This window comes from Zootoca vivipara, chromosome 15 (genome assembly GCF_963506605.1).
Source record: "Zootoca vivipara chromosome 15, rZooViv1.1, whole genome shotgun sequence".
NCBI lineage: Eukaryota > Metazoa > Chordata > Lepidosauria > Squamata > Lacertidae > Zootoca > Zootoca vivipara.
In genome coordinates, this window is record NC_083290.1 from 1,897,764 (window position 1) to 1,911,122 (window position 13,359).

Genomic DNA, 13,359 nt, shown 5'->3' on the forward strand with positions numbered 1-13,359 from the left:
GCCGCCGGACCGGATGGGGGAGCCGCTGCTGCTGCCGCCGCCGCCTCCGGGGCCCCCGATCCTGCTCTTCTTGCTCAGCCTGGCGCCCGGCGTCGAGGCGGGGAAGGTGAGGCAGAGGCGGCGCGCTCTTCTCGCTCTCTTTCCGCCCCTCCGCGACCCCCTCCCTGCTGCCAATCAAGGAGGGAGGCGCTCCGGGGCGCGGGACTCCTAAGTCCGCCTCCAGAGTAGACCCATTGCATCTTAAGTGGCCTTAAAAGTTAGTGGTTACTCGCCCCGAGCTGTTGAGTTCAGGGGCTGCAAAACTCTCGGCTGTTGCTTCTTTTTTCGATCCCTCGTTTGACTAGGAGAGTGGAGACCAGCTAGTCGGGCTTGGGGTGGGAGTGGGAGAGCTCGTCTCAGAAGGCGGTGGGCCGTAAATCCTGTGAGGCTGTGGGGCACGCTCTGCACGTGCTCAGAGGCTGCTCCTAAATTCTAGCCACGCACCTTCTTGAGCAAACCCTCGATCGTCTCCCCGCCGCCCAAACCTTGTTCAGTGAGCCAAGCGCTGTTTTGGGGTGGGGTGGGGTTAAGTGCACACGTTTTATAAAGTAGGAGATTAGTACCAAAACAAAATTTTGAACGGAAAACAGGTCATCACTCGGCCTGTTGGGTTGGATCCAGCGTTAGTCATACTCAGAGTAGACTCACAGGCACTAATAACGGACGTGAGTAAACTAAGAGCGTTAAGTTTAGTGGATCTATTCTGAATAAAACTTCCTTCCAAATGCATTGCCTGTTGATTGGGGTTGCAGAGGAGCAGATAGGGCTATCAGAGCTTTGAGCCTTATTATATATATATATATATATATATATATATATATATATATATATATATATATATATATATATAAAGCTTTATTGATATCTAAAAAAAAAATCAAAAGGATACAGACCAATAAAATCAATAAAAACATGTATCACATTGCATTGTTGACCCCACTTTACCCCCTCCCTCCCACCCCTCCCTTGTCCCCCCCCCACGCTTCTCATCCTGTTTTAAGCTTATCCTTATGTTCCACGTATTATTTACATAACATAATTCATTCAATTACAGAAAAAGAAAAATATATATACATACTGTATTAACAAGATGCTTTGAGCCTTATTAAAAGCTTTGCTGAATCCTGTTTAGGTGCAGACTGGCCATTAAATGTTGCTGGCAGGACATGGTAGGAGGCAGGGGTGGCCAAATAATGCCTGCTTTGGACCACTTCAATGGTGTCAGGATGCCCTCCTCTGGGCCCAATCCGTGACCTGCAGTTGGGGCTTTTGGCTGCTCCTAATAAACCAGAAAGAAGACCTCCAGGGTCTCAAAAAGGGACCCCTTTCTCATCCCAACCTGGAGATGCTGTCTGGGATTGAACCTGGGACCTTCTGCATGCAAAGCAGGTGTCCGATCACTGAGCTATGGCTCTTCCCCCCAAAATGAAATACAGGTTCTAGTCCTCATGGTTCTGGATTAAGGGCAGGATTGAAGAGGTGAGGACAAAACATAGGTTGCCTTGGAAAGGAGGGTTTGGTGAATAAAAAGTGCGGGGGGGGGGGAGAACTTTTGGGGAAGGGAAATTCTTAGTTGTTGTTTCTTTTCTTCCTTGCAGCCCAGTTTTCAACAAGATCTCCCTTCTGAAGAGCAATATCGCTGTCGTGTGGTATCCTGGCCGGTCCCTCAGCAGGTAGAAAGCTAGCTCTCAAGCCATAATCGCCCGAAAATATTTTCAGGGGCATTGGTACCCCAAAATAAAACATTTGCACGCAAGGTGTCGAAATTCTCATACCACAAGAAGCCAAATTCTCTTGCCCACACCATCAAAAATTCCAACCAGTTTGCATGATTTTGCATAATTTATTCTGGTTTTACAACTCATGGCAAGGAATCAAAATCTCATTCATACTCCCCTCCTTTGGCTTTTGAGTGTGAATCACGTGCTTTTTTAAAAAAAACCAACATATATTCGGAAGGGCCCCACTTCGCTCCCTCTCTGATAGCCATTCCTCTGCCTTGTAAACACCTTTTAATTTAAAAAGAGGCATTTTGGTTGGAAACGGTTCTTAACTTTTCCTGGAATGTTTGTTTGCCCCACCTGCTACTTGGTGGGTGAAATTCTGAAGTTGTTCTGGCTGGTATGCTTTGACTCTGGTCTGTCTGTCTATCTGTCTGTCTGTCTCTCTCTTATTTTCCCATCTCCTCCCTCTCATCTTATTCCCAGCGCTTGTTCTAGAAATTTCTTTTATCTGCTAGTTTTGCTAGCGGGCGTTGTGGTTGCTAACCCGTATATTGCCTTCTAAATGTTGCTCAGTGCCTTGGATGTTTGATGGTGTAACAATGTTTTAGGTAAATGGGAACGTAAATAAGCTGAACTTTGCAGGAATCTGGATTGTGTGCCCCATTCCAGAGTTTAAGAACCTGAGAAATGAGCCCGGCAGGATCAGGCCAAAGGGGGGCCCTCTAGTCCCGCATCTTTTTCTCACAATGTCCAACCAGGTACCCCAAAGTGAAACCCACAAACAGGACCTGAGCACAGCAGCAACACTCCCTACTTTGGATTCCCAGTAACTGGGATTCAGAGGCATTCACTGCCTCCGACAGAGGAGGGAAAACATGACCATTGTGGATAGTAAAAAATGTAAAAGGTAAAGGACCCCTGAACAGTTGTCCAGTCAAAGGCGACTATGGGGTTGTGGCGCTCATCTCACTTTCAGGCCAAGGGTTCCAGCGTTTGTCCACAGACAGATTTCTGGGCCATGTAGCCAGCATGACTAAACCGCTTCTGGCACAATGGAACACTAACCAGAGCGCACGGAAACACCATTTACCTTCCCACTGCAGCGGTACCTATTTATCTACTCGCACTGGTGTGCTTTCGAACTGCTAGGTTGACAGGAGCTGGGACAGAGCAACGGGAGCTCACTCCGTCGTGGGGATTCGAACCGCCGACCTTCCAATTGGCAAGCAACAAGGGGCTCAGTGGTTTAGACCACAGCGCCACCCATGTGGCCATCCACTTTTACCTTTACCTTGTGGATAGTAGAGCAGTCTCCTCCGTGAATTTGCCCCATCTTTTAAGGCCATCCTAGTTTGTGTCCACAGCACAGATTCTCAATGTGTTCGCCTTATATCTTCACCTGTTCTCTTCAGCCTATTAACACACATTATTTATTTTTAAACCCTTCTGAACTGCCTTTCGCCAAAAAATTCCAGCTGCATTTGCAACAACAATTACTGTAGGCTAAAGTTCTTGATGGAGGGACAGGTGGCGCTGTGGGTTAAACCACTGAGCCTAGGGCTTACTGATCAGAAGGTCGGCAGTTTGAATCCCTGTGACAGGGTGAGCTCCCGTTCCTTGGTCCCAGCTCCTGCCAACCTAGCAGTTTGAAAGCACGTCAAAATGCAAGTAGATAAATAGGAACCGCTACAGCGGGAAGGTAAACGGCGTTTCCATGTGCTGCTCTGGTTTGCCAGAAGCGGCTTTGTCATGCTGGCCACATGACCTGGAAGCTATACGCCGGCTCCCTCGGCCAATAATGCGAGATGAGCGCGCAACCCCAGAGTCGGTCACGACTGGACCTAATGGTCAGGGGTCCCTTTACCTTAAAGTTCTTGATAAAAGCGGGGCAATTAAAAGGACAAATCAGTCCAGGGTTAATGGCGAAAGCTTGGTTTTAGTGATCAGCAAATACCCAAGTGAACGAATTAGTCTCCCCCTGCCTCCGAGTACTGAAACAGCGTCTAGAGGTTTCTTTCCATAATTTTGCTGTCTCTTGACCCATTCGGCTTGCATTTGGAGTGTGGGATCCACGGCCTCCAATCTGGCTTCCTGGAGGATCCTATTTCTTCCCTTCTCCTTTAATTCCCAAAACATGCAGAGGCGGGAAAAGGGTGTCCCCTGCTTCTCTCCCGTTGGTCCCCACCCAAAGCCAGGGGCTCCTCCCTCCTTCCTCTGAGCCAATGAGAAATTGCCCAGGTGGCATTTCGAAGGCAGCCGCTCTGCTCTCCTTCTCCCCCCTCATTCCCCACAGAGAAGCATGGGAAGGAAGAGAGGCTTCCTTGTGCCAGGATTCTTGCCACCCGCTTTGGGGGTGGAGGAGGCATTTTAAACTCTGCTGGCAAAGGGATCATTCCCAAGCTGACCAGGCCCCATTCCTGCAGGGCTTGATTTGTGTAAAATTGGCCCGGTAAGAACTTCAGAAAGAGCATCGCAGCAGGAGCTGGATCAGGCCACCTAGTCCAGCCTCCTGTCCTCACAGTGGCCAAACACCCCTTAAAAACCTAGCAGCCAAGATAGACTGCCTCTGAACCTGGAAGTTCCATAAGAACATAAGGAGAGCCTGCTGGATCAGGCCAAAGGGGGTCCATCTAGTCCAGCCTCCTGTTTTCCCGGTGGCCAACAAGATGCCTCTTTGAGGAAGCCCACAAGCAAGACCTGTGCACAACAGCGGCAACTCTCCCCACTTGTGATTCCCAGCAGAGTTGGAAGGGACACCAAGGGTCATCTAGTCCAACCCCCCCTGGAGTTGTTTATAGTTTGTTTGTTGCATTTATATCCCACCTTTTCCTCCATGTTGCTGGGTGCTTTCCCACTCCTCATTTAACCCCCACGGCAACCCTGTGAGGTAGGTTAGACTGGTCCAGAGTCACCCATGGCTGAGTGGGAGGATTTGAACCCTGGTCTCCAATACGCTAACCACTACACCATGCTGTCTGTCTGATATCCTTACTCTGTGACTCTGGGAGAGCCTGGCTGCCAGAGGGGGCCCAGAGAGTCCAGCATCCTCTTCTCACTGTGGCCAACCAGATGCCCCAAGGGGAGGCCAGTTTTGGTGTCCTCATTATATGGAATCTCGTAACCTGCCAGGCTCAATCCCTCTGCCTTCCTTGCCCCAACCACCTCTGCCAGTTCCAGACCTGGCCTGCTGGGGCCAAAAGGGTTGCCAACCCCTAAACAGATGCACTTGGGGGACTGGCCACTAGGGGATATCACCCAAGATCAGTAAATGGTGTGTGTGTGTGTGCCTTCATTTCTTTAAAAAGTCTTCTCTCCATAGGATGGGGGCATCGTTTTTCTCGACCACCAGTGCGCTCCCCTGTTCCTCCGCAGGCAGCTGACCTTCCTGGCCCGAGCCTGCTTGCCCCGCCAGGCCCGAGCCCCGCATGACGGCCCCACAGGACATTGGGTGAGTGTGCTGGGCAGAGGCTGCCAAGCAAGGGAGAAGATTCCCTGCCATTGGCCCTCCAGGATTTGGGGAGCGGGAGGAAGGAATCACAGAATCGTAGTTGGGACCAGACGAGTCTGACCCGCCACAGGAAGAACTTCCTGACAGTAAGAGCTGTTCGGCAGTGGGATTTGCTGCCAAGGAGTGTGGTGGAGTCTCCTTCTTTGGAGGTCTTTAAGCAGAGGCTTGACAGGCATATGTCAAGAATGCTTTGATGGTGTTTCCTGCATGGCAGGGGGTTGGACTGGATGGCCCCTGTGGTCTCTTCCAACTCTATGATTCTAGGAATCATGGCTAAAGGGGCTGTGTTTGCTTTGGCTAACCAGATCTTTTGCTTCATAGCCCCTGCCGCTGGCAAAGGCAGAAGTGGCCCAGGCCGTCGCTTGGCTCGAGAGCCACATGGCCCAGCAGAGCTCTGAGAAGCCCCCGACAGGCGGGGAACGCTGCCATTTCCTGAAGCGAGCATCTGCGGCGGGCAGAGGTTTGTGCCCGACGCACCTGGCACAGGTGAGGCAATGGTTGGTTGGTGGCGGAAGGGGAAGAGCTCCGCAGGAACTCCGCAGGAACTCTTGCCGATAAAACCCAGCACCTCTTTCCCATTCCCAGGCTTTGCAGAAGCTGCTCCAATGCTGGGAAGCCACGCGAGTTCCCCGGAAACTGCGGAGACCAGGCAGGAAGCGCCGGGCTCTTCGTCGCTGGGCAGATGGCCTTCTGCAAGCAGATGTGGGTGGCGGAAGGCATTCTGCAACCGCCAACTCCGCAAAAGGCGCAAACAGTGGCCCGCCTCCTGTTGCCCTGAGCTTGCAGGCTGAGCAAAAGGACGTTCCAGAGTCAATGGACCTCGGTGGACGGGTCTGGCTGAGTGCGACGCCCCTGCCAGGCGGCCTCTTCGGGCAGCAGCCCCTCGTCACGCAGGACATCCGCCCCTCGCTGCCTGTCCTGCGCACCGAGGTGAGACCGTCCGGCGGCACGGGATGCCGGTGTCCGGATGGAGGACTCGGCAAAGCGCAAGGCCACGAAGGCAGGAAGGAAGCCAGAGGGTCCCAGGTGGGGGTCCGTGTTCCCACCCCACGCACCGAAGAGGCGGCCTGGGCGGCCAGCGCCCTCACTTTCCTGCTGGTGGTGCTGACCCTCGCAGTCCTCTACACACGGCTCCACCGGAAGTGCCGCCGTGGGAGAAGCCTCTACTGGACCACAAGCATTGAGGAGGGGAGCGACACAGTGGCTGGTGAGTGGCCCACGGGGAAGGCCGTGGGGTCTCAGCCCTCCCCCCCCCATGCTGTGGGGCAGGTGCAGCATTGTGCACATATCCAGAGCAAACCCAGTGCCCAATTTTAAACTCTGGGGAAATGCTGGTTGTTTACTGTAGCAACCTAAGATTGGATAATCTGCGGAACTCCTGGCCACAAGATGCGGCCTACTCGAGCTCCGTGTTTTGACGAGGGTGGGTGGGAAATGCTGGTTGCTGGCTGTTGATAAACTGCGGAACTCCTGGCCGCAAGATGCGGCCTACCCCTGCTCTGCGCTTGACCAGAGGGGTGAAGGCTTAGAGGAGAGCGTGTGGGGAAACTTTGGCTTTCCGGGTGTTGCCGGACTCCGAACTCGCAACCACTCCAGCCGGGATGCCCAGTAGATCAGGGATGATGGGAGTCCAGCAGTTTTCCCCTGAGATTTTACACTCAGCACTTCTGAATCAGGCAAAGTCATTCTGGGGGTGAATATTAAGAGTTACCTTCTAGCAATAGCTGAAGGGGGTCTCTGCATTCGGGCAGCCCACCTCCCAATTACCTAGAGGTGTGGTGGGCCATCCCTCACTGGAGAAGTTCACGGCAGAGGTTGGAACCATATAACACCAGTCCTGAAAGACCTACATTGGCTCCCAGTATGTTTCCAAGCACAATTCAAAGTATTGGTGCTGACCTTTAAAGCCCTAAACGGGGTTGTATACCTGAAGGAGCATCTCCACCCCCATCGTTCAGCCCTGACCCTGAGGTCCAGCTCCGAGGGCCTTCTGGCGGTTCCCTCCCTGCGAGAAGTGAGGTTACAGGGAACCAGGCAGAGGACCTTCTTGGTGGTGGCGCCCGCCCTGCGGAACGCCCTCCCACCAGATGTCAAGGAAATGAACAACTATCTGGCTTATAGAAGACATCTGAAGGCAGCCCTGTTTAGGGAAGTTTTTAATGTTTGATCTTTTATTGCTAATAATAATAATAATAATAATAATAATAATAATAATAATCTGTTGGGAGCTGCCCAGAGTGGCTGGGGAAACCCAGCTAGATGGACAGGGTATAAATAAAGGGTAAAGGGACCCCTGACCATTAGGTCCAGTCGTGACCGACTCTGGGGTTGCGCGCTCATTCACATTATTGGCCGAGGGAGCCGGCGTATAGCTTCCAGGTCATGTGGCCAGCATGACTAAGCCACTTCTGGCAAACCAGAACAGCGCACAGAAACGCCGTTTACCTTCCCGCTGTAGCGGTTCCTATTTATCTACTTGCATTTTGATGTGCTTTCGAACTGCTAGGTTGGCAGGAGCTGGGACCAAGCAACGGGAGCTCACCCCGTCACAGGGATTCGAACCGCCGACCTTCTGATCGGCAAGCCCTAGGCTCAATGGTTTAACCACAGCGCCACCTGGGTCCCAGGGTATAAATAATATATTATTATTATTAACAACAACAACAATTTGGAAATGGCCATCGGCTAGCGAGGACGCAGATGCAAATTTTCATTCAGGAAGGGTCTTCTGTGTTTGCCACCCAGTTGTTTGATCGGTTTTATACCTGATGAGATATCTCTAGTCTTACCTTGAGATGCTGTGCTTTAGACCTGGGACCTTCCTGTTGGAGACTGTGCCCTGCATCCCAGCGATGTGGACCCCTGCCTAAAATAAGTGGGGCTGGCTGCAGTGGGGGTTGTGGGGGGGATGACTGCTTTGCTGGGCCCCCGTGGTGAGGCGTGGAGGGTGCCCTATTAAGTTCCCCTATCTCCATGAACCCACAGTCGGCAGGAGACGTGGCTCCAAGGGGTCAGCCGTAGGGCTGGCTCCCCATCTCCTGCACCGAGAGCTTCCTGCCAGCTTGCAAAGTCTTTCCTCCCCTTTCTCCTTTTGCAGCTGTGATCAAGCGGCGTCTTCTCTCCGCCCAGACCAGGCGCAAGAAGCGGAGCCGGCAGCAGCTCCCGCCCAAGGCGCCTCTTTTGTCGACGTCCAGCGACAGCTCGGATTAGGGACGACCCTCTTTGGCGGAGACGTCCAGCCACAGGCCTCCCAGAAATCTGGGCTTTGCCAACAGAGGCAAAGAGGGAGGAGGTCGTCTGCGAGCGAAACTTTGGTGTTCCGGCGAAACAGCAGCCCGACTGTGGTCTGTTTACTCTCCCGAGGAGCTGGCTCCTGGCCTTCGTTTGTTTTTCTTACGCAATAAAATCTCGTTTATTTTTGCTACAAAAGCAGGATGAGGCATCCCTAAAGCAACCAGGAGATTTGCAGATCCGGGGGGGGGGGGGGGAGGCACGCCACATAGCCAAGTCTGTTTTGCGTGGGTTAGCCTGGGTTTTTCTGAGGGCAGCACAGATAAGGTCTTCTGTAGCCATGAGGACTAGGCGCTTGGGGCAGCTAAAACTTTCCTGTGAGCTGCATGTCAGCAGCCGGGCAAGTGCAAGTGGTAGAAAAAGGAGCACGCCCCCCCCCAAACTTTTGTTTTCGTAAAAAAAATTTTTTGAAGAGGGCTGGGCTAGATGACCCCTTGGTGTCCCTTCCAGCTCTACAATTCATTGATTCTATCAAAGTTCAAGGACACTTTCCAGCCTGGCCAAAGCACTCAAGGAGGGTGTGTGCCACCTGGGATTAGGCTGCAGAGAGAGGTACAAAGGGCCTGCTCCCTGGCACTGACTGGCAGTCTCTCATTGGGGGCCTTTTTAAGGGGTTCATTTATTACGTTGACGCAACACCTTTTCTTCCAAGGAACTCGAGGTGTCGTACGTGGTTCTCCCCCTTCTCATTTAATTGCCGCAACAACCCTGTGAGGTAGGCTAGGCTGAGCCAAGGTCATACCCAGCGAGCTGCATGGGGATAAATTTGAGCCCTGGTTTCTTGCAGGTCCTAGTCTGAGGATCTAACCATTATGCCACACTGCCTTGCACTGGTTGAACCTGGGACCTTCTGCTCTACTGCTGGGTGACATTCCTGTCCTAGATCCAAGGAACGTGCGCATACTCAAAACACAGGAATCTTCCCGGGCGGACAAGACATTCAGGCAACTCAGCCGGTTCTGGGGGTAGGGTAACGGGTTCAAATGACCTCTATAGGGTGGCAGTTTTTAGAGGCGAGGAAATAAGTTATTCCAACGGGGCAGCCCCGGGAGATGCTCACATCTTTTTTATTTGTTACAAATTTACAGGACAAACGAGATTTCCAGCGCAGTGCCCAGTTGCAGCCCTCAATAGCCATGTGTTGCCCCTCCCCACACTCTGGTAGCCCACCCCACATTCCCTCAATGGCATGAAAAACTTCACAGATTTCAAGGGGGCGGGGGGAACACGACTGGCCAGTGAGGGAAGTGGGGGGAACCGATTCTTTGCTACAGAGGCAAAGGCAGCCCCCATACTCCCCACCCCCCCCAAAAAGGAATGATGGAGGGAGAAGTGACCCATCCGGAGGAGGTTTCCAGGGAGGGGGGGGGGGAATGAGGCCCTGACCCACAGCACCTAGAGGTTGTAATTCCAGTGTTAACACTATCAGGGAAGGGAACGTGGTGAGATAAATACATTTGGTGTTTATATATCTCTCTATACATATATATATATATCGGTGCGTGGTCAGGTGAGTCAGGAACGGGACACATACAGTTCCACGCACTATATGGGAAGGTGGGGAGGAGGAGGAGGAGGAAGAAGAAGAGGAGTGATGTTTGCAGGGGGGGGGGGAAGATTTGACTCCTTTCAGGAGGACCCCCGCCCTGCTAAAACGGGCAGGGAAAGCTAACCTGCGCCCCCCCAGGTGTGTCTGGATGCATCCCTTTGGGCTGCGATTCCTGTCTTTCAGGGGGTTGGGCTACATAGTGATTCTTTAAAAAGCCTGCAGTGGCCAAAGGGCCAGATTAGCCGTCCCTGTCTGAAGGCGAGGCTGGGGAGCATGTGTGGCCCCTCTCCGGCTAGGGGCTCTAGACTTGAACTCGCAACCGCCCTGAGCAGACAGCACGGGCGAGGTTGATTGTGATGATGATGAACGCAAGAGCCGGACAACATCTGGAGTGGCCGCAGGGGCGGAGAATCCGTGGCCCTCCAGATGTCGCTGGAGAACTAAGGAAGTTGCCTTGGACCAAGTCCAAACCATTTGTCCACCCAGGACTGTCTGCACTGACTGGCAGCAGCCCAACAGGGTTTCAGGCAAGGGGCTTCTCCCAGCCCCGCCTGGAGATGCCGTTGGGGCTTGAACCCGGGACCTTCAGCATGCAAGACGGGGGGCTCCATGGCCTGCTTCCTCCCAGGCTGCTGAGAGCTGGAATGAAGCCACATCTTTAACGCCACAGGTATGCCCCCCCGCCCCGTGCCAAAGGATGGGGAGATGGGAATATTTACAGGGGGAGTTTTCTTCACTGCGCAGGCACCCCAGCGCCATGGGGCGTGTGCCCTATAGGGCCCCGATCCCGCCCCTCGTAAGTTGCAGCGTTGACCCAACCCAGCCTGGGCAGGCGGGCCAATTGGCAGGGAGGGGGCAGGTGGGTCGGTGGGGAAAGGACACTTCCAAGTGGCTGCATGGCCCACCCCCCAAAATCCTCCACTGGGGAAGGGAGGAGCTGGGGGGGAGGAAGAGGGGCTGAGCCAGCCTCGCCCGCCCCCCGCCTGGCCGCCCTTCACTGCTTCTTCTCGCGGGTGGTGATGGTGACCAGCTGCTTGGCGGCCTTGGCGATGTCGTAGGCACACTGGATGACCTGTTGGGTCAGGAGCTGGTAGTCCACGGGGGCCCCTGGCTCCGGGGGGACCGTCTTGCGGCACTCGCTCTGCAGGCGGTAGGCGCTGGCGTTCAGCAGGCGCAAGGAGCTGCGCACAGTCTCCAGAGCCGGCTTCTGTGGAAAGGGAGAGTGGCGTAAGACTCCCAACTCACGTACAGAGGTCCCGAGTTCAAGTCTAACCATCTTATTGTGAACTCGCAAGGCGGCCTCCCAGCCTCACTGCTGACTAAAGGCACTCTCTGTCTGGCCTACACAGCCACTTCGGAATAAGGGCCTGAATTAGCCCTGCACATCTAGCCAGTTCAGAGTAAGGGCCTGAATTAGCCCTGCACATCCAGCCAGTTCAGAGTAAGGGCCTGAATTAACCCTACCCTTCACCAAGCCAAAAACATGTGCAGAGAACCTCAAAAGGTTGCCTGTTTTGCTTTACATTTCCAAAAATTCATTAGGCGGTGAATTTTTAAAAACGTATTTCATAAAAGTTATATCCTGCTTGATCATAGGATCATAGACTTGTTCATCTCTGTGTGTATGTAAAAATTCAAAATAATGGGGGGTGGGCGGGTTGAGGGGAGGTGGAAGTTGGAGCTTGGCTCCTGGGGGGTGGGAGAGGGTCCCATGTTGCTGCCCTCCCCCGGCCCTATTTTAAACTATCACTTCCCACTCCCTGCTTCTAAGGAGCCCCGTAAGAATATGAGAGCCCGCTGGATCGGGCCCATGGCCCATCTAGACCAGCATCCTGTTCTCACAGCGGCCAAACCGATGCCCCAGTGAAAAACCTATAAGCAGGATTCGGGCATGAGATAAAACTCTCCCTCCCTGCCCTTTCCAGCAACTGATATTAAGAATCGTTGCCGCATCCGATCTTGGTTAGTATCCCTCAATAGCCCTCTCCTCCATGAATCTGGCCTCTTTTAAAGCCATCCCGGTTGGTGATCATTCCTGCCTCCTGTGGCAGGGAGTTCCAGAGTTTAACTGCACTGCGTGAAGAAGGATTTTCTTTGTCTGCCCCAAATCTCCCACAAGTTCTAGTGGTACGAGAGAGGAAAGTTTTTCTCGATCCACCACCTCAATGCCGGGCATCATTTTATAAAGTTCTACCACACCATCTTTTCTCTAAACTGCAAATTGCGCTGCAACCTTTCCTCATCGGGGAAACTTCCCAAGCTCTGCCAACATCCTTTGGGAGGTGTCATGTCCAGGAGAAGCCCCTGGGAGTGGCGTTTGCTCATTTCGAGGATGTTTCCCGGGCTGGGAAGGAGATTTCCCCACCCAGACCCCTCTCTCAGCAGAAGCGACTCTCCTGCTCGCTCTCTCCTACCTTGGGGAAAAGCGACGCCATTTCCGTGACAGCAGCGTGAATCTTCTCCGAACAGGGGACGAAGCTGCTGGGGTTAAGAAGGGACAGAATGAGGCCCAGGCCCAAAGCCGCAGGGTGCGGGCACTGACTCCTTCCCCGCACACCTGCGTCACAGGTCTTGTGAGTTCCCCCACACCAGTCACAGCATCACCCAAAGATCCCTCTAGGGCAGGCATGCCCAAACTGCGGCCCTCCAGATGTTTTGGCCTACAACTCCCATGATCCCTAGCTAACAGGACCAGTGGTCAGGAAAGATGGGAATTGTAGTCCAAAACATCTGGAGGGCCGAAGGTTGGGGATGCCTGCTCTAGGGGTTTAAGAAGAAAGCAAACTTTATTCAGCAGAGCAATTCTGATCGCTTAAGAGCATTTGAGGGAATCTGCCGCCTCCCCGTCGCCTGCACAAGTCCCAGATCTGGGTGCCCCTCCTTGCTAAGGAAGCGGCAATTGGGGAAAGTTTGGAGAGTATATAAAGGGACAGTGCCGCACGGTGAAATCTTGGGTTTATTTCTAATACCTTGTATTGAGCCAATTTGAGTTTAAATTTAAATGGATAAAATTAAATAATGGTGAATTTTTTCCTCTATTTTTTTGGAGTTTTGATGTTATTTGAATTTAGATATTATTTGAGGATTATAGGATATATTTATATATTTATATAATCATATAGAATTGAGGGGTAGCAGTATAAGAGAATAGTAATTAAAGAATCTGAGACAGAGATAAGTGGAAGTCTAATATGGGAGGAGGAGACATAGGGGAAGGATTAAAATAAACAAGGTAAATAAGGAATTAG

General features: G+C 52.7%; 2 protein-coding genes across 3 annotated transcripts in view; one reads left to right on the forward strand and one right to left on the reverse strand.

Annotated features, from left to right (window-relative positions):
• TP53I13 (tumor protein p53 inducible protein 13) lies at positions 1-8,751 on the forward strand. Its single transcript, XM_035140133.2, has 6 exons — positions 1-106; positions 1,638-1,712; positions 5,083-5,211; positions 5,593-5,757; positions 5,857-6,478; positions 8,369-8,751. The coding sequence occupies exons 1-6, from the start codon at positions 14-16 to the stop codon at positions 8,479-8,481; spliced, it is 1,197 nt and encodes a 398-aa protein (XP_034996024.2). The 5' UTR covers positions 1-13; the 3' UTR covers positions 8,482-8,751.
• An 862-nt stretch (positions 8,752-9,613) lies between these two features.
• GIT1 (GIT ArfGAP 1) overlaps positions 9,614-13,359 on the reverse strand; it is a 50,032-nt gene continuing 46,286 nt past the window's right edge. Inside the window, exons 20-21 of one of the 2 annotated variants that reach the window (XM_035139350.2) lie at positions 12,526-12,592; positions 9,614-11,318 (exon numbers count right to left, since the gene is read on the reverse strand). In XM_035139350.2, coding sequence (XP_034995241.2) covers positions 11,106-11,318; positions 12,526-12,592 — 280 coding nt within the window. In that variant the 3' untranslated portion in view covers positions 9,614-11,105. The remainder of the gene's footprint in view (positions 11,319-12,525; positions 12,593-13,359) is intronic. The other variant, XM_035139354.2, reaches the window with a different exon arrangement.

What these genes read in the sequence shown, in the direction of transcription:
- TP53I13 (XM_035140133.2), top strand. Translation starts at nt 14, where the DNA reads ATGGGGGAGCCGCTGCTGCTGCCGCCGCCGCCTCCGGGGCCCCCGATC. An exon ending in CCGGCGTCGAGGCGGGGAAG is followed by an intron (nt 107 to 1,637) that starts GTGAGGCAGAGG and finishes TCTTCCTTGCAG; the next exon opens with CCCAGTTTTCAACAAGATCT. An exon ending in GGGGAGCGACACAGTGGCTG is followed by an intron (nt 6,479 to 8,368) that starts GTGAGTGGCCCA and finishes CTCCTTTTGCAG; the next exon opens with CTGTGATCAAGCGGCGTCTT.